The sequence below is a fragment of the Amphiura filiformis genome, chromosome 13 (assembly GCF_039555335.1).
Source record: "Amphiura filiformis chromosome 13, Afil_fr2py, whole genome shotgun sequence".
In the NCBI taxonomy this organism is placed as follows: Eukaryota; Metazoa; Echinodermata; class Ophiuroidea; order Amphilepidida; family Amphiuridae; genus Amphiura; species Amphiura filiformis.
In genome coordinates this window covers 22,537,169-22,564,692 of record NC_092640.1, presented here as the reverse complement: position 1 = coordinate 22,564,692, position 27,524 = coordinate 22,537,169, and the positions used below count along the sequence as shown (strand labels likewise).

At 37.8% G+C, this 27,524-nt stretch overlaps 1 protein-coding gene across 1 annotated transcript in view; it reads left to right on the top strand.

Annotated features, from left to right (window-relative positions):
* LOC140168126 (leucine-zipper-like transcriptional regulator 1) overlaps positions 1–27,524 on the top strand; it is a 140,346-nt gene that overhangs the window by 99,215 nt on the left and 13,607 nt on the right. Inside the window, 10 exon segments of the mRNA XM_072191435.1 lie at positions 3,223–3,369; positions 7,176–7,230; positions 11,370–11,480; positions 12,860–12,952; positions 13,291–13,398; positions 22,619–22,712; positions 22,715–22,789; positions 25,439–25,503; positions 25,877–25,993; positions 27,349–27,517. Of these exon segments, the coding sequence (XP_072047536.1) occupies positions 3,223–3,369; positions 7,176–7,230; positions 11,370–11,480; positions 12,860–12,952; positions 13,291–13,398; positions 22,619–22,712; positions 22,715–22,789; positions 25,439–25,503; positions 25,877–25,993; positions 27,349–27,517 (1,034 nt within the window).

Below are 27,524 nucleotides of genomic sequence, written 5' to 3'. Positions count from 1 at the left end.
CTTGTTCGATATTAACCCTAACCCTACCCGAGGTTTTTTTGGCTATCGGAAGGGAAAGAAGGAACGAAAGAGGAGAGAAGATGAAGAAGAAATTCACTTGGCACCTCCGGGATTCGAACCTCGGACCCCTCGCATGCCACGCAGAAGATCCCCAGCATGTAGCTACACAGGTGACGTTGGCCCGCCAGCGATTCCCTGGGTATATATGACTTGGTCTGATTGCGTCATCAAGTTTCTTGTTATGCGTGAAGGCGGCCCGCGAGATCTACTGTTTTAATAGTGAGCTTTAGTGAGTCCTAGTTCTGTTAGGGTTAAGAAGGCATATAGGGAAGATATGCATGGTCACTAACCCTAACCCTACCCGAGGTTTTTTGGCTCTCGGAAGGGAAAGAAGGAACGAGAGAGGAGAGGAGATGAAGAAGAAATTCACTTGGCACCCCCGGATTCGAACCTCGGACCCCTCGCATGCCACGCAGAAGATCCCCAGCATGTAGCTACACAGGTGTCGTTGGCCCGGCCAACGATTCCCTGGGTATATATGACTTGGTCTGATTGCGTCATCAAGTCCCGTGGAATCCGTGCACGCAGAGCGGTTTTAATAGTGAGCTTTAGTGAGTCCTAGTTCTGTTAGGGTTAAGCTATTCACATGCCATACAAAACGTGCACCGTATACCCGAATAGTATACTCCTATGTGAACTTAAGGGCAGCTATTGCAGATAGTCCTTTTTTGCGCTATCCTCTCAAAGTGTGCAATAGTTTTGTCAAGTAGTAGACAGATAGATACCAATGGTGGGTAAGAACCGCAATTGAAATGTTTTCAGCATTTGGTTGTCAAAACTTTCCGATATTGTCAAAACGAATGTATTTAAAATCAGACAGACAAATTTCTGATGTTTTTGCTTGTATATGTCCTGTCAACACTATGCGTGGCATCGAAGAAGGAAAATGAGGACAGGTCTGTCAATTGTATGTTAACATCCAAAACAAATGTGGAAAAAATGACAGATAAAAGAACCCTTTTGAGTTGATGGTTAATGTAACTCTTTTCTCCTTCTTTACTTCTATATTTAAACTTAAGATAATGTATGTCTTCTCTTGGCAGTAGACAAATTAGTGAAAAAGTCTTGACTTTCTTTGCCCATTTGGTTTTTTAAAATCTTTCTGCGCCCCTCCAAACGATGAAAATCAAAATTTTCGCGCGCTTCTCGCATTCAGCGCAAAATCAATTGAAAGAACATTTTAAGACCGTTATTCAACTTATAGTAACCAAAATTAATTTGTGGTGGGCCTTAATTGCCCAAAATTTGGCGTGCAAAAAAGAATTGCCCGCATCTAAGATTTTCTCGAGGAGGGGTAGAGGTACCAATTTTGTTTCTTGCCCCGGGCGCTGCCAACCCTAGTTACGCCACTGCATCCATATGGGGGTGTATGGATTTCAAGTGGAATAGCCCAATGTGCATCTCATCCATCTTAAAAGCTGTGTATTACTTATCAAGAGAGAGAAAGAGAAATAAAATGGATGCACATGCACTGAGATGTTGCATCATGCAGCACAAGTGCATTAGATTTCTGGAGGAGCAAGTAATATGCATGCAATTCTAACTTAATTAATACACGAGACACAAAAACTAACATTTTGGCAATTTTTACTGCAAAATCATCATTTGGAATAATAATACAACTATTACAAATGCACCCACATCCATAGAAAATGAACCAATCCTACTAAAACGTAGAGTTGGGCGACTAAGTCGCCAACAGTCGTTAGTCGCGACTATTACTGATAGTCACGACTACGACTATTGAAAACCAAAAGTCGACTAATGCAAGTATATTTTTGTGTTAAAAAATTACTTTAAAAGTGCCAGTTATTCGCACCAAAACCAAAACAACCAAATACTAACATATAAACTGCGAAAAATGTGAAAAAATGTTAGTCATTGTCTTACCAATAGTAACACTAACCAACAAGTAATCATAAAGTCCATAAATCATCATTAAATTGGTGTTATTGACTTGTTGTCGAACTACTTTCCCACAAGATAAAAGCCGTCAAAAAACTCAAATTACTTAGAACTGTCAAACATCTCATTATGATTATAATTTATGCAGCGATAACAGGTGTAGCAGCATCATAGCGTGCATGTACAGACCCAGGTTGGGTGTTTGTACCAACTACTGAAGGTACGAGATTATTTAAACTTTGGAAAGAAACAGCGAGAACTTCCGAGAAGTGTTTTCCAAAAGGGAAAATTTAGGAAAATATTATTAGGTTAGAAGTACTTTTCACGTAATTTCAAAAAGCTATGCTTATTGTGGTAACAGAATATTTAGAAAGCAACAGGAAAATAAACAAATTAGCTGACGAACAGTCGTAATGTTGCAATGCCACCCCTGTAGCGACAAATGCAGTAGTCTAGATGAGGTCAGGTGACGTAGGTCGGAGGTGACAGTTAATCGTACATGCACGATGCAACACGTTCATGAGCATACCATGAAAAATATGCACTGCCGTACCGGCATGTTTACATATTTTCATGCACAGCAAAACATGGAAACGAACGAAGATCGCTATTGGAATATTGAAGGTTTGAGAAATTATATGAAGTTTCTTGTGCTGTTGCTGGCAAGTGAATTTAATTGAACAGAAAAGTTAGGCCTATATTACAGCATTTTACAGTCAAATATTTGCATCGCAAACGTGCGATACAGTGTAGCAACTTGTATCGCAACAGTGCTGGGGTTTGTGTAGCAAACTGTGATGCGATGCCGGCAATCACGGGTCCTGTAATCATGCATTATAAATACTAAATTGCCACCAATCTTTCACCCGATTTTTCAGTCCAATTTTAACCACAGATAGTCGCGACTATAGTCGTAGTCGCGACTATTTGCTGTCGACTAGGAAAAAAGTGATAGTCGCCCAACTCTACTAAAACGCACACATGTTCCAAAACAGAGTTCATGTAATTATATGCAGAGTGCAATTATATACTTTCAGTATACTCTGCATATCTTTCTAAGATTCATTTCTGAATGACTAAGTTGTTATATAAGCATTTTAACTCAACACACAATGACACACACATGTTCATATAATATGAGGAGTGCAATAAATGAGACACTCTGTATACTCCACATATTTTTCGAATATTCTTAAATGTTTCTAGGAGCATTTTAATTAAATGATATTATTCTAACTTGTCACATTTTTTTCATAGGTGGAGGAAGATTCCCTCAGACCATATCCTGAAAGGGACTCCGCCACCTCCCCAGCGCCGCTATGGCCATATCATGGTAGCGCATGACAGGCATCTCTTTGTGTTTGGAGGAGCAGCAGATAACACACTACCAAATGAACTTCACTGGTAAGATATCAATAGGACACTTCCCATAATGCATTTCTCCCATTTCAATTTCTATACTGACTTGCTATCTATGGTCTGTCTCGCTTCAAGTTGAGAATAACGCCATGTTGGATTTCATAGTGGCAGATTCTTATATTGTGTGTGCCAGCCTAATTCTGTGAGACTTATACATAAGCGTATAAGTGCGATTTGGCCATACACTGGCAACGCAACTGTGAAAACGCACTGATTAGAATCCTCCATTGCAAAATCCAAGATGGCGTTGCTCCCAACTTTAGACAAGACGGTAGTGACGAAATGGACCTCAATATGGACCTAAATATTCTCAAAATGAAAACACAGGGAACCTGTACAAAGCAATGGGAGTATCACTTGAAGAAATGAGGTGATGCATCATGTTGCAATGAATCCTGGGAAGGCTAAGATATCTTCTCTGGTAGTAGAGCACTTTTTTCATCAGGACTGTTCATGATAGAATTGTTATAAGTTCATATGACTAGTCCAATAAAATTCCACTTATGTGCAGACGTTTTGAAACCGACAGTTGTACTTTTTTGATGCTATTGTTGCAATGACAAGTGGTAATATAACTTGAGTCACGTATTTGACAATCTGATAACTGAGAGAAAATCAACACGGTTACTAAGCAGACATCAGTTTAAAAAAATTGCCAGTTTTTGAAATGTCTGCATGTTAGTCATATGAGCTTACAACTAACAAAGCAACAGGGCACACTATCATATGTTACCATCCTTGAGCAGACCCTCACATTTCTAACGTGCAACACTGACCTTCTTCATGTGAAAATACCAACCCTTATCACTGACTGTCCTTGAAATCTTCTTGATACAAGGATCCTTAAATTCATTGAGCACTGTTTTTGGACAAATATTTTGTGTTCTGTATGTGAAATTTGGGGTGAAATGCCCAAGGGGAAAAATTATAGCCCTATCAGGGACATTCCTAACCTAAACAGTGAATTGCAGTTCAATTGTGCCAGTGGGCTACCAATTTAACCAAAGGAGCCTGAGATTTTGAACCTAAATGTGGTCTTCACGATCAGTGATGTTGGGTGATATCCCCTACACTTCCTTACAAATTTCTGCGCAAAAATGACAATGCATTGATTTTAAAAAAGGATCCCCTGATTATTGTTATGACAATGTTTATATTTAAGAGAATGTCTGTCAAAGAACTGCCAGCATCGATATTGAGTTGCATAAAATAAATTTACTAAAACTGAGCAGCAAACCCCACACTTCTCCGAGGTATCATAATATTTTTGGTGTGGTGTTTAATTAATGTATCTTAGTGTAGATTATTCATCCAGTAGGTTAAAACATTTTTTAATTAAATCTAATGGAACTGGAGTTTTGCAAGTCACTTAGATAAGTTGCGTCTGATACCAGATTTCATCAGGCATTTGATTGTTTTTCACACCACCACCAATCAGATGCCTGATGAAGTCTGACGAAAAAAACTTCAAATAATGTTTATTAATTTGTAGGTAACACCTGTGATTATAAAATGGAAGTAAATGTTTAAAACTGTTAGTTATGCATAGTTGCTAAGTGAATTTAATCCAAACATTGTGAAAAAAAGGAAACTTGTAGTGTGCACATGAATTGGCCAAGAAAACAAACAATTCCTGTAAAGTTGTAAGGTGGTCGAGGTCTAGGTGACTCAACATGAATTCATGAGTCATAATGCTTATGATAATAGTAATGAAAATTCAAAAAGTTATTGTATTTAGGCAATATGTCTTTATATAGATGTGTAATAAAATAAACAAATAAACAGAGAAGTAAATGTGATTTAAGGATTGCTTAATATTGGGGATGTTTTTGCAGATATATTTCTGAAGTTTTAGAAAAAGATTTTCAGCGGTTAATTGAAGATTGACTTGCAACATTTGTTATGATCACAGACATAAATACAGAAACTAGTTCGGGTCTGACGTTTGTGTCAATTAACTCACCATGGGCCGTGATTGGTTATTATAGCGTAACTAGGGAAGGCAACGCCCTAGTCACATGATGCTAACCAATCACAGGCCGTCAGGAGTTGATTGACAAAGGTATCAGAACTAGTTCTTTATTTTTGTCTTTGATTATACCCAATCACATAGTGGCTTAGTGTATGAAACAAAAAACAAACAAAACAAAAAAAGCAATCACAAGTTAATTATCCATCAAAGAGGTGGAACATTGGTTAGGCAAAAAAAAGAAGGTTTGTCTCAAAGCTCACAAGTGGTTTGAAAACAAATGCGAAATGCAATTTTTTTTTTATTCCCGACTTGGTATTTTTATGGTGTTTTGAGGAAAAAAAATCTGATTTTCGCCAAATTTTTCCAGAAAAAATATAATTTATTTATTTTTTTTGAAATAAAAAAATCTGCATTTCTTTTTTTTTCAAATTGTGCGATTTACATATGCACACGCTTGAGCATTGAGACAAACCTTTTTTTTTGCCTTAACACCACCTTAGTAGTCTATCTAGTCTTGGAAATAAAAAAAATAAAAATAAATAAATAAATATATTGTCCATAAAAGATGGCTTATAAATTAGTAAATGTTACAGTAGTTAATTGAATTGGATTGGAAGAGTTTCCAGGACAAGTCCTCTCAATCTAGCTACCACACCTCGGTCATTTCAAGTGCAAGATGGTGTCATTTGCCTAATGGCTCACATGGGTTCCTTGGCATTATGGTGAATTTCATGTACAAATAGAGATCTCCCTCCCTTGAAAATTTCGACAAGCAGTAAGGGTCTGTGCCCTGATAGAATATTTACAAAAGGGCACTTTTAGTTTGTGCCTGAAATTCCAGTTACAATGTATGTCAAGGGAGCCCATTTGTGCCATTAGGTGAATCTTTAGGTAGCATAACTGAAAAAACCAAGGTACATCTTTTCTAAATATGTAGTTCTGCACATCACACCCTGCTGTGATTTTTAAAATGTCATCGAGATAGGTGTCGGGGAGGGGGGATGTGTTACTCAGTACAAATGATCATACAGGGACGTGCCACAAACATAGGTAGCATTTTCAGCCTTTTGGTATATCAATGTCCCCTTTTTCTAGGCCAAGAGTCCTTTTTCAAAATGTTCTCAATTTTTTCAGAGATTATTTTGCCTCACTCTAGCCAACTTTCTTGATATTTAAAATTATCCATAAAAGATGGATTATAAATTAAAATAAAGTGAGTCTATATGTGCTATTAGGCAAATCTTTATGGTAGCAAAACTGAAAATATGGGAAATGATGTTTATCTGGAATTAATGAGGTTTACAACAAGGTACATCTTTTCAAAATATGCAGTTCTGCACATCTACAAGAGGCTGTGATTTTTAAAATGTCATTGAGATAGGTGTCGGGGAGGGGGGATGTGTTACTCAGTACAAATGATCATACAGGGACGTGCCACAAACATAGACTAGCATTAAGCCTTTTTGTATATCAATGACCCCTTTTTCTAGACCAAGAGTCCTTTTTCAAAAATTTCTATTTTTTTTTCAGAAAATATTTTGCCTCACTCTAGCCAACTTTTTTGATATTTGCCCAAAATTTTGGGGAAAATTTGTAAAAACTAAGACATTTTGGGTTAGATATGGCCGAAAATACTTCACTTTTGATATATCGATGGATCCAAATTGCTTAAAAAATGTGTATATTGATGGGTCCACTTTTAAACTCTCAGTGGCACACCCCTACCAGTACCAAATTTGAGCACCCCTGATATATGTGTGCACTATTTTCTTTCCTTTTATTCACCATGTGGCTTACATGCTTTTGTGTTGATTTACAGTTATGACATGGATACTGAGACATGGCATGTTATCAAGCCCTCATTGGATAGTCAGGTTGGTATCCAACAACTAAGAAGAGTGATTTTCCAGTAAGCCAAATTGGCATTGGAAGTTTGCAATGCATTGTGGGACAGTTTTTGCAGTTTTGGGACACTTTGCCCTCTGAACTATTGGGAAAATTCAGAAATATTTGTTTTTGTGCGTACAAAATATTATCTAAAATGTTTTACAAGAATGAAAGCAAACCCCAAAAATATAATTATTTTATAAATTAATTATTTAAATATTTTTAATGATAAGATTATGACAATAATAAATTATAAATTAATTAGGAATAAATATAGCAATGTCCCTGATATGTCAGAGGTCAAAGTGTCCCAAAACTGCTCTCAAAAACTGGAAGTTACTATGCCGATTGGGCTTATACTCACTCTCTTTTGTTCAAAATAAAACCAATCATGTCACACTCATGATTACTGTGAATATTAACACCTTTTTTAATCCTAATTTTTCAAAACCCACTCATTCTTCTATCGCCAAGTGAATCTGCTTTACTTTTCCAAAACTCACTCAGTCCCCATATCCTGGTATTGCAAAACTCATTCAGTCCAAAAGGTGATCTTCTCATAATGGGGTAAAAGTGGATGGAGTGAGTTTTGGAAAACCACTCTTTAATCGTATGGCTTATAGCTGCTACAGGGTGTATCAAAATGATTGGTACTGGGCTATGTGACATTTTCAAAAATATATCAAAAATATAAAATTGCTAATTAATATAGTTTTTGTACTATAAATAGAAAGGGGAATATGTTAACTTATTGATCTATTAATCTGAAGTTGATAGGTTGATGCATCTGGGAGCTATTGTCATTTAAACGCGAAGATCGGCGTAATCATGGTTTGACTTACACAACTCAAGATGAATAGGTTCACTGCTTGAACCATTTATTGCATACATACTCTTCAATATCTCACCTCAGTATACATATTAACATAAGATTGCTCCTGAAGTCCCTGCCTTACGATTCTGGCAGTGTGATGAGGTGAAGCCCTATCTTGAAAGAACTTAACACCTGGGATGGGCCCATTCTATAACTGCCCATATCAAATTTTGAAGCATTGCAAGTTATAGCATGCTTGCATGGGATATGTCTTGCTCTTAGAAACTGTCTCCTAAATCTTCTCTGCACTTCTCCATAGCTTTGTGTCGACCAGTGATTCTTAACTATGAATGCACACTGAAGTGTGGAATACTGTGGAATCATTCCAATAACGTTTAACCTACACTGTCTACAGTCTATAGCCATTCTGCCACACCATCTACTTAGTAATCTCAATAATACAATTTAAATTACCCCTCTGGATGGTGTTGATACACAAACTTCTTTCATCCCACCTAAATTATTCAAGTCAATAATATTACTCTCAAGCAATAAATATTACTCTCAAGCAATAAATATTGAATATAACATTTAACAACATTTTACTCAAGTTAGACTATCTTTTGAATAAAGTGCTCAATCCCATAAGGGAGAGCGTATAAAAATTCATGGTAAAAAAGAGATGGTAGTCCACCCAAAGCATTTCATCGTGTCGTCTGACGATTGCCTTTTTAGGCATGAAACTCAGAGTAACGACTACCTATTCTGGAAGGTCTGTTCTTTGAATATAACATTTATATATATTATGAATGAAGAAATTGGCAAGGAAAATATTAAACATTTTCATCATTCTCACAAGGTATTTGCAGTAAAATAGAGCTTTGGAAATGGTGCGCTACTGATCCAGCGTTACGATGAAGTGTAAAAACACCTACTCTCCTTTAGAATCATGTAACTTCTAAATAGAATGTGCTATCTTTATGATCTAAAATTCTAAAACTACTATAATTACAAATATTTAAACAATTAACCCCAAACTGGTACAAAAAATAGTAAAAAAAATCGGCAAAAATGAGAAGTCTTCGGTACCAATCATTTTGATACACCCTGTATTAGATGTCATAGAAGTGTTAGGTATACCTAAAGGTTTATGCAGCCATTTAAATAACAACACCCAAAATGTAAGACCAACAAAATCAATAGTTTAATAGAAAATGCAAGTTGTGATTAAAAAAACCTGAAGTGTCCTTTGCCAAGATCCTGCTTTTTTATGTTGTACATGTGACATAGATGTTGTATTTAAGGGAGTTATAGTAGAAAGTTTGCAGAGTCCATATAACCCCAACAGGTCCCATGACCCCAAATGTGGTCGCCAGCTCAAAACTTGGAGCCATAAGACTATACCTAGAAATAAATTAGGCATATGACATTATTTGATGAGAGTCAAAAAGGTCTGTTTTGTTTCAAAAAGACTAGGAACCTCTGACAGGCTTTTGAAGAGAGATACAAGGGTAGATGAAAAACATCTTGAGATAATCCTCTGTTGTTACATTGCTTACGGGTGGATAGTCCAAAGGGTCAATAGTCCCAAAACCCAATAACTTAGTTATTAACCCTAATCATTTACCATAACCATAATTCTTAAACTTCACCCTAACCCAAACCTAAGCCCAAACCCTAAACATAACCCTGACTCTAATCCTAATTCTGATCCTAACCCTAACTCTAACCATATTGCTAGTCCTAACCTTATCCCTAATCCTATCTGAATGTCCTAAACCCTTACTTTAACCCTTTTTGTACTAATGACCCTTTGGCTGTTCCCATCAAATTTATGCAGTTTGTACTTGGAAAAACTGTTCCCATCAAGTTTCTGACAGGCTTTTGAGGAGAGATACAAGGGTAGATGAAAAACATCTTGGGATGATCCTCTGTTGTTACATTGCTTACGGGTGGATAGTCCAAAGGGTCAATAGTCCCAAAACCCATAAACCTCTAATCATTACCTTAACCTAAAGCCCAAAATGTTCTGCTTTACAAATGTCAAATTCCGCTTTTCTTCGCTTTGTAAATTTTGTGATAATAACATTTTCACTAAAAAACCTTAAGCCTTCAATTTGCTTACCTTACTGATTATTTAGTCGTCCTTCTTAGTCTATGTTCAATGTCACCATTGCATTTCAACATAAATAATTGTTTAGTATGTTCCTTGGTAAGAGACTCTCTTCTTAATTTCGCGTTTTAAAGCTTTTCATATCATTTTTTTCTCGTTTTAGCAAAACTTCTTTCTCTGCATTTCCCGAATTCTGTAATTTTTGCGAAAATTCGCAACATAGAGGACTTCTGGCTTTACCTTAACCATAACTCTAAACTTCACCCTAACCTAAACCTAATTAAGCCCTAAACATAACCCTGACTCTAATCCTAAATTTATCCCTAACCCTAATCTATAATGCTAACCATATCCATATCCCTTATCCTAATCTAATCCCCATAACCTTAACTTGAACCCTTTTTGGATTAATGACTCTTTAAATTAATGGAATGTTCCCATCAAATTTCTGCAATTCTTTTCTCGAAAACTGTTAAGTCAGCATCTGAGTCAAGGGAAATGAAGCCGGTTATGTGTCCCAACTAAGGTGTTTTTATGTTTACAATAAAGAAGGAAAGAGGCTAAATCATATGAATGACTTGCTAGAAAATATGACTGCATGAATGTTTCATTTCAAGAAATTTTTTAGATTAGATTAATTGGTGGTAAAAGTGATATCAAAAACAGTTTTGCCTGCTTAGCCATTTGCCCGCTTAGCCATTAAAGTATAAATGTACACGAGAACAAATGTCACATACATGTGCCATTTATTTAATTAAGAGTAGTCTGTTTTAATACTTAAAATATACTGAAGAAAACACCTTGGAGTCAAAGTCAGCATCCTTTTTTTTCCTATCGCATCTTACCTTATGGATAAAGTTGGTCTTAAGTTGTGGGTGTCAAACTGAAATGACTGTATCCTTTTAAATTAATTTGATTTGTGCACTTGTTTCTCATGATTGAATGTTTCAATGTTAACTCAATGATGTGAGCCTCTTTCATAGTTGCACAGGTATGAGAACTACTATTAAAACAGGTATTCCTGTTTTTTGGTTGCCCAAATTTCTGTGTTTTTATTTATTTTTAGCCTGTTTTTAAATATTTTTGATAGTTTTTGTGTGCGGTTTCCGTCTTTAGAAATTGTCCTTTTTTTTGTAGAAATGTATTGTCATGCCTGGTTATTTCTCTGTGATGACATAAGCGATTTATTTTCCCCACAGAGTCCAACAGGGAGGTTGTTTCATGCAGCTGCAGTCATCAATGATGCCATGTTTATATTTGGAGGAACAGTAGATAACAATGTCCGCAGTGCTGAGATGTATCGGTTTCAGGTGAGTGTTATAAACTTTAATTTGTTCAACCCACAGAATTAGAGACAGAGAATCGGGACTCGACCGCCATATTGAAACAAGCACGGAGCTTGTTGGGGGTATTCAGTTTCCCTCGGAATGCACTTGAGGCAATGCAAGCGCGACATGGATGATGGGTGCATTTGAGAGATGCACAGATCTCCACGCACTGTCGGCAAGGACCTGAATACCCCCAATTTTCTCCCCATACCTGACGGCGCGATTGTACATGGCGGTATAGGAAGTCCTGATTCTTCTCTGAATCTGTGGTTCAACCTATAAGTGTTAAGACTTGTAAATTATGGATTGATGTAGAATGGCATGCATACAGGTGGGCGCCGCACCTGTGTTAAATGTATGCTTTGTGTATTGCATGATGGAGATATCAGATTCACTCATGCTGATGAAAGATGGCATGCCATCTGAGGAATAGAATTTGTGTTTTTGGATTGAAAGTTACGACTACAATCATTTCAAACAGTTATAAAAACCTGAAAATATATCAGATATTACAAATATTATTTGAACACATTGCTTTTTAATAGATTTGGTACTCAGAGAGCTTACAGAGTAGTATTTAACTGAAATAAAATGAAAGACATATTTTGAATGCTTACCTGCTATTTAAGGGCTGAGGTATGAGCGTTGTGACAGTATTTTTTGTGGGACATGAGAGCACATCAGAAGAATGTCCTGATATCAAATAATTTTGATTTTTTTTTTTATTTGCGATATAATACAAATTTTATGGCAAATGATGAAAATTTTATATTTTTGACATTTAACAGTCCTTTAAGTAAAATTGATAAATCTAATGATATTTACTTAAAAGTGTATGTAGCTGGGAGGAAAAGTGGATGATCATTTGAATTTTTTTTCCCAAACACCTAAAAAATTGAGGCCTTTTTGGGACAAAAATGTGTATCTTCAATACGAAATGTCAACATTTTCAAATGATCATCGGCTTTTCCTCCCAGCTACATACACTTTAAGTACATTTTAGTAGATTTATCAATTTTACTTCAATGACTCTTATATATGAAAAATAACAAAAATATTGATTTTTAATAATTAGCAATAAAATTGATTGAAAACGCCTTACTCTTCCAAATGCAACATTGGATACTCTTGAAATGGGCAAGGAATGTATATTTTATGACTTGTTATATAATTAATCTACCCATTATCGATGAAAACTGATGTGTACCAATCATTTTAATACAGCTTGTATGTATAATTATGTTAAAATAAACCAGACTGAGAACAGAATTGATAGCGCAGGTTTGATATATTTGATTATCAAGCAAGCTATACCAGACTTTTAAACTTGTCCTACCTTACCATTATTTTTCTTCTTACAGTTTTCATCTTATCCAGGATGTTCTTTAAAAGCTGATTTTGGGAAGGTGCTGCTGAGCAAACAGTTTACAGATGTAGAATTTCTGGTTGGAGAGGTAATGTACAACTAAGTCATAGGGTTTGGGATTATCAGTGATTTGCTTAAACAACATAACAACTTAAATTCATCAAAATTCAGATTTTTTTCATTTTGGAACAAGCATGGGTGTGCTACTGAAATGGACAAATGGCAAACGTGACAGCAATCTGATAAAGACATAATCTGACATCAAATGAAGATATAATTAAAGTATTAACAAATTTTAAACTTTATCCAGAGCACATGAACGTTGAAAAAAACCCATTGCATCTGGCCAGATTCGAACCGGCAATATTCATAATATAATATTAATCAAATTTTAAACAATGTTCTTGACATTTATTCATGCAACAGAAGGGAACATGTGTCCCAGCTCATGCCGCCATCATAGCTCCTAGATGTCGATATCTGCGACACAAGATAGAACAAGCCAGGGAAACACAAGTGCAATTACAAGAAGAGGTAAGGCATTATATGGACCACAATGGCCTCATCCCAATGGCATAGTTCAATAACCTCAATTAAACAAACATTGTGCAACATTTGACCTCAAATTGCAGAGTATGAGTTTTTGTGAATGTATAAATGTATTGGGGTTAAAGAAGTGTGTCCTGATGGATGAGCATGTTGTGGATCCTAGTGAGGAAAGTGATTGAAAGTAATCATATATAGATGTGGGTCCACACCACTAAAATCAGAGGATGAACTATATACATACCTAACTAAATGCACTGTGGTTGGGAAAGTTGACCCAGATGAACCCATGCAGCAGCACTAACTCGCCCATTGAATTGTACATAAAATGGTCATTTTGAAATTGCTCTCATGGAGTGAAAAGGCATGCCGTATGCAATATGGCATCACTCATCCTCATTTAATACAATGTTGTCCACCAGGAGGCTTCCATGGGGCAATTTGTACGGTAAAAATAATATAATAAAACAAGTGATAGGTATGAATGCCTGTGGAATTCAACTACATTGTGGAGACCTGTCCCTCTGTCATCTTAGACTGTCTACTAACATTGCTGCCATTTCAATTGTTATACTGTTCCAGTTGGTTTATCGCAAAGGGTCTATTCTTAAGCAAATAAATTGACTTCTGGGCATTTTGGCAATATGATCATGGCATGGTTTTAGAAAATAATTCAAATTTCTTCCTCACAAACCAATGGAAGCTGTGGCTGACCTTGACTGATGTTTGTTAAATGCTGAGAGTTACGGTGCAGAACCACTACCTGTTGGGACACTTGCAAATCATCCTCTGACTAAAACAGTCCCCTCTGTGTAAAATGGCAGTTATTCAAATGCAACTTTCTCAGCCTGGCTATAGATCCCAAGATGAGTAAACACAATAAGTGAGAGTGACCGGCCGCAGGTAGGGGGCCGACTTTGAGTTGGCCTCATCACTTTTAGGCCAATAGTATTAGCTATAACCCTAAAATTTCTCATAACAAGCTGATTTTTTCAGGATAGGTCCAGAAACATGTGTAGAATCAAATTCCAAAAGTCCCCGAAAATCCCCCTTGTGCTTCCTTCAAAATCCAAGATGGCGTCCAAAATGGCCGCCATTTTCAGTTTTTATCATAACTTTGCACCCAGACATGTTAAAATCACAAACAAAGCATCTAAATATATGTTTTGAGGTACAAGGAATGTTTTAAAAACATTTGCAAGAGGTTTCAATAATCCTAAGTAGCCAAAATCCAAGATGGCGTCCAAAATGGGTTCCATTTTCAGTTTTTATCATAACTTTTCCCCCAGACATGTTAAAATCACAAACAAAGCATCTAAATATATATTTTGAGGTACAAGGAATGTTTTAAAAACATTTGAAAAAGGTTTCAATCATCCTAAGTAGCCAAATTCCAATATGGTGGACAAAATGGCCGCCTTTTTAGTAAGTAAAATTAGTTTTCAACCAGACATGTGTTTAAGATGTGTTAATTGGCATTGGAGAAAGTTCAAAACTCATGATTTGTAAGCAGCCTTGTAATGCACATCATCCAAATTCACTACCATTATTACCATCATTATTATTTTACAATATTGATTCAGTGCTTTTATCATGTGTACAATACAATAGTTACCATTATTTTCTATTTGCCTCCAAAAGAGCTGAGCTCATACCAAGATGGCTTAAGCCTATGTTCACATCGGTATCCCGTGATGTAATGTAATCAAATGGTACACCTTAAACTTGATCAACTTGCACTGTGTTTTCGGCATTAATGTTCTTCAATGCTGGTTCGGTCTCCTCATTGTCTCCAACTAGTACAGGTGCTGTGTTGCTGCAAGACTGACCACAGCATTTGCTGCACATCAATGTACAGAACAGTCTCAAGTTTCATGATATCATGTTGAGCAATGTGTCTGGTGCCACAGCGAGTTCTGTTTCTACTGGAACATGAATTCCATCTTGTGATCTCCATCCCCAGTCAGTTGGACTTAGGTTGTTCCCCATCCATTCTTGAACCGTGAGAAAAGTGCCATATCCATCAAATACAACAATCGGGTGTGCTCCATAATGCTTTAGCATGTGTGATGTGTAATTCTGACATATGCCTGCATAGGTGGAGGGATGTGGCCAAATGGCATGTCAAGTAGGTAACCACCATCTACTACAAAGAGACAATTCTCTGGCAGCTTGGAATGCTCAGTGAGCGATTTCAACAGAAGGCCCAGGGAACTCTTTGGCGATTTATACATAAGGTCATCTTCAAAGAGAGAAGGTGGCTGAAGACCTAGTTAAATGCGTAAAACGGCGCTATCTCAGAGCTGTTGTTCAGTACACATGTGATTCTATTAAATAATAGAGTCGGATTCACTTCTACTTGTTGTCCCCTAACTCGCACCATCTTGTCCTTTGCTCCAATCATAGTAACCTTGTCATTTCGGCGTAAGGCAATGTTTGTAAACTTCGTACCCGTTTTTTCTATTGCTGACTTCGTGCGAACTTCCACCGCTCTATCACAGTTAGCGGATGAATCTGCTACAGTCCCAGTTGACACGTACCAGACGATCCCGTCCATACCCAGCAAAGGGGGATGTGCCTTCAACCAACCAACCAAAACTTTACGATCCCCTATGTTCCCGTATGAACACCCGTGAACTGCTCTAAAGCATCATAATCTGGGGCACATCGAGAAAGTGCGTGGACTCACTTGGTTAATGTACTGTCTGTGATGCCGCGACCATGTGTCATTCCCCTGATGTCTTCAAAGTCCACAACAAAAACTGCTCAATGGTTTGGTCAGAGAAGTTTCCACCCCAGAAAAAATCTAGGCGTCGGATGGTGAAATATCCCTTGTCTGTGAACAGTTGGTACTCATCTGGGGGCATGTTTTTCCCCAAAGACTCCATCTGTTGTAAATACAACCTTGCAGATTTGGCATAGTGGAGATGCCCTGCAGCGTAGAAGTAAGGCATCATCTCTCTTATGCAGTAGAGGTGGAGCTTCCAATTCCCTGTTCTTTCAGCTCTAATGAAATGCCGCATATATTAAAGGGCCACCTGTCTGATGTATTGCACCCACAGCTTCCCAATTCTGCTTTTACCTGCTTTGATGTCTCTTCACGCTATTACAGGCTGTGACACAGTCTCAGCCATTTATCGTTGAGGAAAGCGCAAACCCCGAACAAGAAACATGAATATGACTTGTTAGATACCTTTACAAATGCCAGCAGCATGCACGATGAGGTACAGAGAGCGGGGGAGAGCTTCATCCTGAAGATGTATGGGGCTAGCAATGGTTCATTGAATGAATACCGCCACACTGTATACAAACGGGCAATTGGTCGCAGTAACCTTAGCTCTTCATTTGAGCTCGCGAGTTTACCCCCAACTTGTGCTGCTGCAAAACAGCACTCATTCCGCACTTTCCTAACGGTTCAAGAATGGATGGGGAACAACCTAAGTCCAACTGACTGGGAATGGAGATCACAAGATGGAATTCTTGTTCAAGTAGAAACAGAACTCGCTGTTGCACCAGACACATTGCTCAACATGGTATCATGTGGATGCAAACAAGATGCAACAACATGACATGCAGCTGCAAGAAACTTGAGACTCTTCTGTACATTGATGTGCAGCAAATGCTGTGGTCAGTCTTGCAGCAACACAGCACCTGTACTAGTTGGACAATGAGGAGGAGACCGAACCAACATTGCAGAACATTAATGCAGGAGACACAGTGCAAGTTGATTAAGTTTAAGGTATACCATTTGATTGCATTACATCACATGGATACCGATGTGAACATAGGCTTAAGTCATCTTGGCATGAGCTCAGCTAGTTTGGAGGCAAATAGAAAATAATGGTAACTATTGTATTGTACACATGGTAAAAGCACTGAATCAATATTAGTTGGGTGATCTAGAGCAATTCCGTGACCGTGGAGAGCGAAGGTTAGTTTCTCAGTGGATTTGTCTTCTATGAAGGTTAATAAAAAATTTAGCGGGGTGCCCTCGCGAAAGTGTGGCGGAATCCGTGAGAGCCCGAAATCCAAAATGGCATGCCGTCGGCCAATTAAAAAATTATTTTTTCAATTGTTTAGCCTACAATGCTGTTCAGTATATGTTTTCTGAGGTTTTTTGGGTCGAGGAATTCATATCTGATGTCGATTTTATGATATGACCAACTTTTGACCTTCAAATCCAAGATGGCCGCCGATTTACAGCTCAGAAAGGTTAAATTGTCACATTTGTCCTATAGCCTTCATAATAGGCTCTAATTAAAGTTCTCATCATGTCAAGTTGAGTGATTGTTTCTAAAAACTACCAGTGATAATGATTTGACCTATTTTTGACCTTCAAATCCAAGATGGCATGATTTTCAGCTCAGAAAGGTCAAATTTTCACATTTGTCGTAGAACCTTCATAATAGGCTCTAATTCAAGCTCTCAACATGCCGAGTTGACTGATGGACACTAAAAACTACAAGTAATAATGATTTGACCTGTTTTTGACCTTCAAATCCAAGATGGCCGCCGATTTTCAGCTGAAAAAGGTAAAAATTTCAAATTTGTTGTATAGCCTTCATAATATACTCTAATTAGAGCTCTGAGTAGGCGTAGAGTCTTCATAATAGCCTCTAATGAATATCCCATTCTGGCACACACACACACCCGCACATACATATATATTCACATTATTTGAACGAGTTTAGTCTATATTGGTTTCTGGTCTACGTGTGTTTTGCTCTGCACCCTATCAATAATGAATGAATGTAGCATCAAAGATATTTATTAACATTTATAAAGAAACATATTCTATGAGACTGTGCATAGATCACCTACAACACTGATTGCTTGTTACCTACAGCAAAATCACCCCCTAACAATGTCTGCTCAAATGTGGCAAGCCGTGTAGGGCCTACGTCGTCTGATACTATCGTCCAAATATGTAAACATGGTAAATAGGAGAGTTTACAAACAAAAACGAAAAACTTCTCAGAACTTGACAAATATGGTGATTTTTACAACATCTTTTCAAGGTAAAAGGGTCTAGATAGAATTCATTACATGCATCACATGTTACATTATATCTCAATATCATCTTCAGACAAGCTTATAAAGGCTCAGTGTTCAAGTAAACCACCAAGTTCTGAAAGTGATGATGAGACAGGGACCATTGGCACCCAAGCGCCCGCGTTCATCTGTGTATGGTGCATGCAGGGTGTGGATCTGAAGCACCCGAATAGACCACGGGGTAAGCTGTTCATAATCAACACACACTCAGCATGGTGCTCCTTTAAGAGCCACACAGTCCTCGTAAAAGATGGGGAGCTGAGGAATCGTTTCGCAGAGGTAAAGAATTTGTTCTTTCGACACATGGATTCGATCATCTTCACTGAGCACAGGATCCATTCACTGCAGCCCCTCTTTATAGCAGACTACAAAAACATGACTATGCTATGAACAGTGACTATGGCTATGCAGTGGGTGCTGTAAAATTGTCCAATCTCAAGGACCTACTCAATGCTTATTAATGAGTATCAAGAGACAAGAGCAGAACAAGAGTGAGTGGGTCTATATGATATTGGGGGAAGACTGAGGTGATGACACTGAGGCTGCTGCCATTTCATCACTTGGTATCAGCTCCTCCAGAAGAACCTGTCACGGCGGCTGTCTCAGAAGATCAAAGACAGATCTACTGTCGCCTGGCCACCTCATATCGATCATCTTGAAGAAGACGAAGAGCTCTGTGAGTTATGAGTAAAGCTGTCGACTTGGCTAAAACAGCCTAAGAATAGATCACCACCACTGTTATCAACCTGGGCATCAATGTCCCTTGTATGACGAGGAGTAAAGATCTGGTGGAACTCTACACAAGAGTCGTGTCTGCATCAACTATGATGACTTCAAGATCACTGGACTCTAATGATCTTTGAAGCAGCAGCAACCTGCCCGCAGGAGATTGCAGACAACAAGCCAGCCATTGTTATCGCTCTACACTGACGACGTTAAGATCGATACTATGACAGGCAATGTAACAGGAGTAACAGAGGGAATAAGAGGGCCTCGTGAACGGATCTCGTGCTTGGTGAAGGATCGAATCCATCCACATGTCTACAAAGAACAAATTTCTTGGCTCTGCGAGACACACATTCTGAAGATGCATTACACCATCTAACTCTAATTGTGTGTGATTGACGTGCTTCAAGCAACAGGCTTGTTGGTACATGATATCATTTGCAAAAGGATCCGACAGTGCTGACTCGAGAGGCTGTGTAAGACGAGCCCTTAGCTCCCCATCTTCTATGAGGACTGTGTGGCGCCATGCTGAGTAGTGTGTGTTGATTCTGAACAGCTTATACCCCGCGCTTTAGTCGGGTGCTTCGTGTTCACACCCTGAATGCGCCATACACATTTCGTTTTGTCGCTGAGTGCCCTGACGCACTGTGTGTGTATTTATATCTTGAATATACAACGAGGCATCACAACCTTATGGTTCTCAGAGCGGAAGATATTCAGTATATACAATGACGGAGTTAAAACAAACAAAAACCAAATACTAGTCAGGACTTAACAACTTTGGTTATGTTTACAACATGGAAATGTGGGACTAGAAGTCATTGCATGCTTATCAGACATGTTATATCTTCAGACAAGCTTGAAAGGACCTGACAGTGCGCGCAAAATCAAAGAAAGTGATATTGCTCAGTGTCCAAGTCAACCACCAGGGGACAGAGGGACCATTGGCAACCAAGCACCTGCGTTCATCTGTGTGTGGGCCTCTCCACGAAAAAACTAAATGTGTATGGCGCATTCAGGTCACGTGTGGACGCCAAGCAGGCATGGCAGTACATGATATCAATTTGCGAAAGGATCTGACATGCAGTGCTGATGTGGACTCAACAAGCTGTATGAGACGATCAGCTCCCCATCTTTTACGAGGACTGTGTGGCTCAAAGAGCGCTATGCTGAGTGTGTGTTGATTATGAAAAGCTTACTCCGTGGTCCACACCCTGCATGCGCCATACACATTTAGTTTTTTTGTGGAGAGGTCCACGCACAGATGAACGCGGGCGCTTGGGTGCCAATGGCCCCTCTGTCTCATCATCACTTTCAGAACTTGGTGGTTTACTTGAACATTGAGCCTTTTCAAGGTTGTCTGAAGATGAGATTGAGATATAATGTAACATGTGATGCATGTAATGACTTCTAGACCCATATTACCTTGAAGAAATGTTGTAAAAATCACCATATTTGTCAAGTCCTGACCAGTTTTTCGCTTTTTGTAAACTCTCCTATTTACCATGTTTACCTTGGACGATAGTATCAGGCGACTTAGGCCCTGTAGACACACATCTCAGTAGACATTGTTAGGGGATGATTTTGCTGTAGGTAACAAGCAAGCAGTGTTGTAGGTGATCTATGCACTAGTCTCATAGAATATGTTTCTTTCTAATATATATAAATATCTTTGATGCTGTATTCATTCATTGTTGATAGGGTGTAGAGCAAAACACACATAGACCTGAAACTAATATAGACTATATATATGTGTTCGGGGGTGTATGTGTGTGCCAGAATGGGTATTCATTAGAGGCTATTATGAAGACTATACGACTACTCAGAGCTCTAATTAGAGTATAATTATTATGAAGGCTATACGACGAATTTGAAATTTTTACCTTTCTCAGCTGAAAATCGGCAGCCATCTTGGATTTGAAGGTAAAAAACAGGTCAAATCATTATTACTTGTAGTTTTTAGTGTCCATCACTCAACTCGGCATGTTGAGAGCTTGAATTAGAGCCTATTATGAAGGCTCTACGACAAATGTGAAAATTTGACCTTTCTGATCGGCGGCCATCTTGGATTTGAAGGTCAAAAATAGGTCAAATCATTATTACTGGTAGTTTTTAGAGTCAATCACTCAACTTGGCATGGTGAGAACTTTAATTAGAGCCTATTATAAAGGCTATACGATAAATGTGACAATTTAACCTTTCTGAGCTGTAAATCGGCGGCCATCTTGGCTTTGACGATGAAAAGTTGGTCATATCATAAAATCGACATCAGATATGAATTCCTCGACCCACAAAACCTCAGAAAACATACACTGAACAACATTGTAGGCCAAACCATTGAAAAAATAATTTTTTAAATGGCCGACGGCGGCCATTTTGTATTTCGGGCTCTCACGTTCCGCCCACACTTTCGCGAGGGGCACCCCCGCTTAAATTTTTTATTAACCTTCATAGAAGACAAATCCACTGAGAAACGAACCTTCGCTCTCTACGGTCACGGAATTGCTCTAGATCACCCAACTATATTGTAAAATAATGATGGTAATAATGGTAGTGAATTTGGATGATGTGCATTATAAGTCTGCTTACAAATCATGAGTTTCAAACTTTCTGCAATGCCAATTAACACATCTTAAACACTTCTTAGACGGTCATTTTGGACGCTATCTTGTATTTTGGCTTTATATCTAGGTATTGAAATCCTTCGAGTACATTTTGAATATATCCATTGTACCTCAAACCTATGTGAGATGTATATGTATTTAACAAGTCTGGTTGAAAACTAATTTTACTTACTAAAATGGCAGCCATTTTGGCCGCCATATTGGAATTTGGCTACTTAGGATCATTGAAACCTCTTGTAAATGTTTTAAAACATTCCTTGTACCTCAAAATATATATTTAGATGCTTTGTTTGTGATTTTAACATGTCTGGGTGCAAAGTGATGATAAAAACTGAAAATGGCGGCCATTTTGGACACCATCTTAAATTTTGGCTACTTAGGGCCATTGAAACCTCTTGCAAATGTTTTTAAAACATTCCTTGTACCTCAAAACATATATTTAGATGCTTTGTTTGTGATTTTAACATGTCTGGTGGCAAAATTATAATAAAAACTGAAAATGGCGGCCATTTTGGACGCCATCTTGGATTTTGAAGGAAGCACAAGGGGGATTCTCGGGGACTTTTGGAATTTGATTCTATACATATTCCTGGACCTATCCTGAAAAAATCAGCTTGTTATGAGAAATTTTGACCTTTTAATGATATATGAGCTAATACTATTTGCCTCACTCAGATTATAGTGGGCCAGACTGAGGCCAGCCCACTAGTATGAGACCGATTTGTGCTCACTCCTAAAGTATTTCTATCCATCTTGAATTCATAAATATTTTGCTGTAACATTTCTGACATGTTAATTCTTTGTAGCCACAAGTGGACCAAAACTCAGACTCCACAATCAGTGTCAAAGAAGAGAAGCACCTTGGGAAGAAAAGACTGACCACACCCATACAGGTTGTGATCAAAACACCAGACCAGAGGCTTTCCAAATGCTACTGTGGTTTGTCTATACTGACAAGGTGGACCATAGGTTACCAGGTAAGTTGACCAGTTGGCAAAAAGAGCACTTAGGGGGTACTACACCCCTGTGGTAAATTTGTGACTATTTTTGCATTTTTCTAAAAAATAATAACACACTGGTAACAAAAGTTGTGTATATTATTGGGGCAAGGAACCAAATTACTACACCGAAATTTCAGTGACTCAAGACAAGCGGTTCAGTATATATGGTCGGAAATGAGGTACATCCTAGCGGTACCTTATTTCTTATCATAAATAACGAACCGCTTGGCTTGGGTCACTGAAATTCCAGTGTAATAATTGGATTCCTTGCCCTATAATATACATAAGTTTTCTTACCACTGTGTTATTAGTTTTTGAGAAAAATGCAAAAATAGACACAAATTTATCGAGGGGTGTAGTACCCCCTTAAGGGTGGTCTTAGTCCTTTAATTATGGACATTTTTGGGTCTCATAACTGATAAAGTGTTGGTCTAAAGAATATAAAATTTTTATACATTTTTAAAATGGCAAAGACTTGATTAATTCATCTGTTGGTGTACCTTGCTTTTTTCTTTCATCTGTGAGGTCAAATTTGGGTCCAAATGCTTATTTTGGAAAAAATCCAAAATAAAACCCATTTTTTGGCCCAAACTTTTTGGCCAACGTAACAAAAAAATTAAAAATTCTTGGAGAAAATCAACTAAGCATTTGATTGAGAAAGCTTTAAATCATAAATAAAAATGTTGGCATTTATACAGCGCCTTTCACATGTATCAAAGCGCTTTACATTTATTCTGCTGTCGTTGGAATATGTCAGCTGCCATACAATACCCAAGGCATGCTCATACCTTTGGGCGATGTTCATAATGGCTCCCCATTTCACCCCTGGGTAGAGAGAGGCAAGTAATACAGTTCTCCATTTAACCCCTGGGCAGAGAGTGGCAAGTGAGGTAAAACGCCTTTCCCACAACATGATGGCACATCCGGGGCTCAAACTCGCAATCCTCCGATTTCAAGGCAGATGCTGTACCGCTGCACCAACATGCCTCCTGCACCACTGAAGCACTCCTGAAAGCCACAACACACGCACAAAAAAAACCACATAACCTGTATCAGCATATTAAACATTGTTCATTGAACATTAGAAATATACTTACATATACTTGTCTTACATATACTTATTGTGCTTAATTTGCTGAACTTATTACAATTGTGATCAATTAAATCTGCTCAACCATGTGCTCACATTCATTGTCAAATGGAATCACAGACTTTGGGACTGAAATCTCTGGTCTTCATCTGGGTGGATGACCGGGGGTCTGTCAGATCTTGAATTAGGTGAATAAAGTTGGTTTGTAATAAGATGCTATGGCTCATCACTTTGGTGTCCCATGTGTACATTATTTGGTGTGATTGCCCTCTATGGGTCTGGTAGTAAATCACAGGCTATTGGCATCAAGTCTAGACACAGAGTAAGGGCGATTCCATTTAAAATCCACACTCCCCCTGTGGAAGATTTTGGAAATATCTTCCACAAGGGGAGAAAGTTTTTCAAATGTAATTGGTCGGAGTTAATCATTTTGAAACCCATACTCCCCCTGAATTATTTACCTATATCTTCCATAACTGGAGTGAGTATTTCAAATGAAAGTAACCCAATTGTCTATTTGATTTGAAACTTATACACCCTCTGTGGAAGACTTCAGCTAAATTTTCCACAGGGGTAGTGTGTATATTAAATGGAATAGCCCATTACACGGTAATGTCTTTCAGATATTGACCTTTCCCGCTATAGTGCTGAATTGTGTCATTTTTACTTCATCATGACAAATGGTGATTTCATATTCACATTAACCATTTGATTCATAACAAGAAGTTGTTTATTTCATCTACTGGGTAGACACTATGGACCACAATGACCTCATCCCAATGGCATAGTTCAATAACCTCAATTTAACAATAATAGTGCAAAATTTGACCTCAAGTTGCAGAGTATGAGTTTTTGTACCCAAATTTGTTAAGGTCATTCAATGATTGTACCAATGTATTGGAGTTAAAGAACTGTGACCCTGATAGATGAGCATGTTGTGGATCCTAGTGAGACGGCTGGATCAATGCCAGTGCCATAATTTGCTGTAAAGTTATGCTGATGAGGAGGGGCAAAATTATCATTCTTTATATTTGATTATCACTTCAAAACTTACTTTTGTGTTCTTTCGAGGGCTTAGTGCAACTGTGATATTGCCGCATCTCCATTTTTGGTCATTTTGAGAAAAAGATGATTGAAGATTTGCTCATAACCGCATGGTGAGACCTTGTAATACCGGCTTATACCATTGAAAAGGATGTGTTATGGAGATGAGGCTTTGTGTTACTCACGGAGAATTTCTTTCTGAACATGTTTGTACCGATCTAATTTTTGTGAAAAATCTAGATGAGGCAGCATTGCACTGAATCTTGATATTCTTTTTAATTTCATTTCAAAGTTTTTAGGGCATGAGCTTTCGATCCTAGGGGCTTTGATAAAGCTGCTGCTAGGATGAAAAGCTCAGGCCCTTGAAAACTTCCGAAATTTTACTCAACAGGCTATTTTTGTTGTATTTTTGTGCAACAGCTTGCTTTTTTACTTTTAATTTCATTCTGAAACTTAATTTTCTTCTTCTTCATGTTTATCTTCTTATTTAGGGTTCATTGATAGAAACACTGAATTCTTATTGCTACTAATGGATGTGTACAAACTATCCATGGAGGTAAGCTTACAAAGTTTTTCATAATGTTTTAGATAAATCTGATGCAGACTTCATAGACTCTGAATATCTAGCACTAGGGTACAGTCCCTCCATTAGATACAGAAATCTTTGGATCAGACACAATTTTAATTCCTTATCTTCAGGATGAGTAGTCAAAATCTTTATTTGAAAATTACACCCCCTGTGTGGGAGATTAAGGTCATGTCTTCCACAGGGGGTGTATGGATTTCAACTGGAATATCCCGATTGCATTCATATTGAAAGGGGAACCTCGCTAAGTCATAAAAACCCACAACATTTCTTGATCCGTCTTCCTTCATTGCATCACAATCATTTTATTGTCATCAGTCTTTTTATATTCTTTGTATATCAGTTTTCAGTTCCCAGGTTAGAGCACATGTGTGTTCACTACCTGTGGGTATCCATTGGTCATAGTAATGTCTTACAAGTGTTGCAGTACTCGGATAAACTTAAACTGGATTTGATCAAGGTAACTATAAGATAAGATGTGAGACACAATTAACATATGCGAGGATTGGAAGCAAGTGATTTCAGTTTGCTCAAGCCTTATAATGTCATTTATATCACAAGTTTTTTGGGTTGTATCATTTTGTCTCTTATCCTTACATATACTGCGCCAAAAAGTATCCTTACACTTGGAAAAATAATCACAATTTCAAAACTGAACCATATTGGGATATATTTATTTTTGTAATAGATGCACTATCTAGTCATGTACATTATGACACCACATTGATTCCAATGTGACCTTAAGAAGTAACGTTACAAGCAATTGAATAAACAAAGGTCCAGTTAAAAGAAACTGGCCTATACAAGGCACAAAAAGATTTCAACAAGCGCAACAAAGAGACAACACAGTTTCTTCAATGAAGCGTTATTTAAAGCAGTATTTATTTCAGTTTTTACCTCTCTGTACATTTCATAACTTCCATTTTATATGTCAGCTCTTTTGTTTCAGTTTTCTTTTGTTCCTTTTGTTTTAAATTAAAGACACACACAAATTAGCTATTTACCACTCTCAAACCAGATGTCTAGTCCGTGGAGTTTTGAATAGGCCAGTTTGTCACTTTTAAAACCGGACCTTTGTCTAATCAAATGCTTGTAACTTTGCTTCTTGAAGTCACATTGAATTCAATGGGGTGTCATAATGTGCCGGATTAGTGCATCTATTGAAAAAATAAATTTACCCCAATATGGTTCATTTTTGAAATTGTGATTATTTTTCCAAGTGTAAGGATATTTTTTTGTTTTGGAGCAGCATAATATTAATTGTGTCTGACATGTACTGTCTTACACCCTGCAAGGGTGAAGGCATTATAGATGCCCCATTTCTTCAATATTGACTTGAATCTTAAGCATGTTCCAAATGTTTGTTATCAGTGGCGGCTGAAGTATTTTAATACTTCAGCCGCCACTGATAAAAGTTTAGGAGTTTAAAAATTTAGGATAAAACTTTAAAACGTTTAGGAGGGACGAGTATATTATGTTCCTGTTTTACTGAAACATTTGTGCACGAAGGTCACAAATTTGTTATTCCAGACTAGTGTAGCTCAAAGTGAAGGTGAATTTTGCTATTTGATGGGCGATTGCGCACAAAGTGCACAAAATCGTGCAGTTTTACCCTATTTTAGCCCAAAACAAGTGTTTTTCGGGCTGTAAAGAAAGCAGTACAGGGCAATCATTGCTTTAATTTTTCTTCTATTAGGATTTTTAGGAGGGACATCCCCCCGTGGAAAAATTTAGAGGGTGGACGTGTGCCTTCCTCCCCCTTTTTTACTGCCTATGTTTGTCATGCTTAAAATAACCCATCTGTATTTCTTTCAGGAATTCTGTATGAACTTTGTGGTGAAAGAGAGCAATTACAATGCAATAGTGATGAGTAAAGACTTTGAGTGTTTAGTACAGCCTCTGATGGTTGAAGTGGTCAGACGAAGGCAGCTGGCATCAGGCAGGCCGTACCAGCATGAAAAGATGCCTGAATTTGACAAAACATGTAAGTG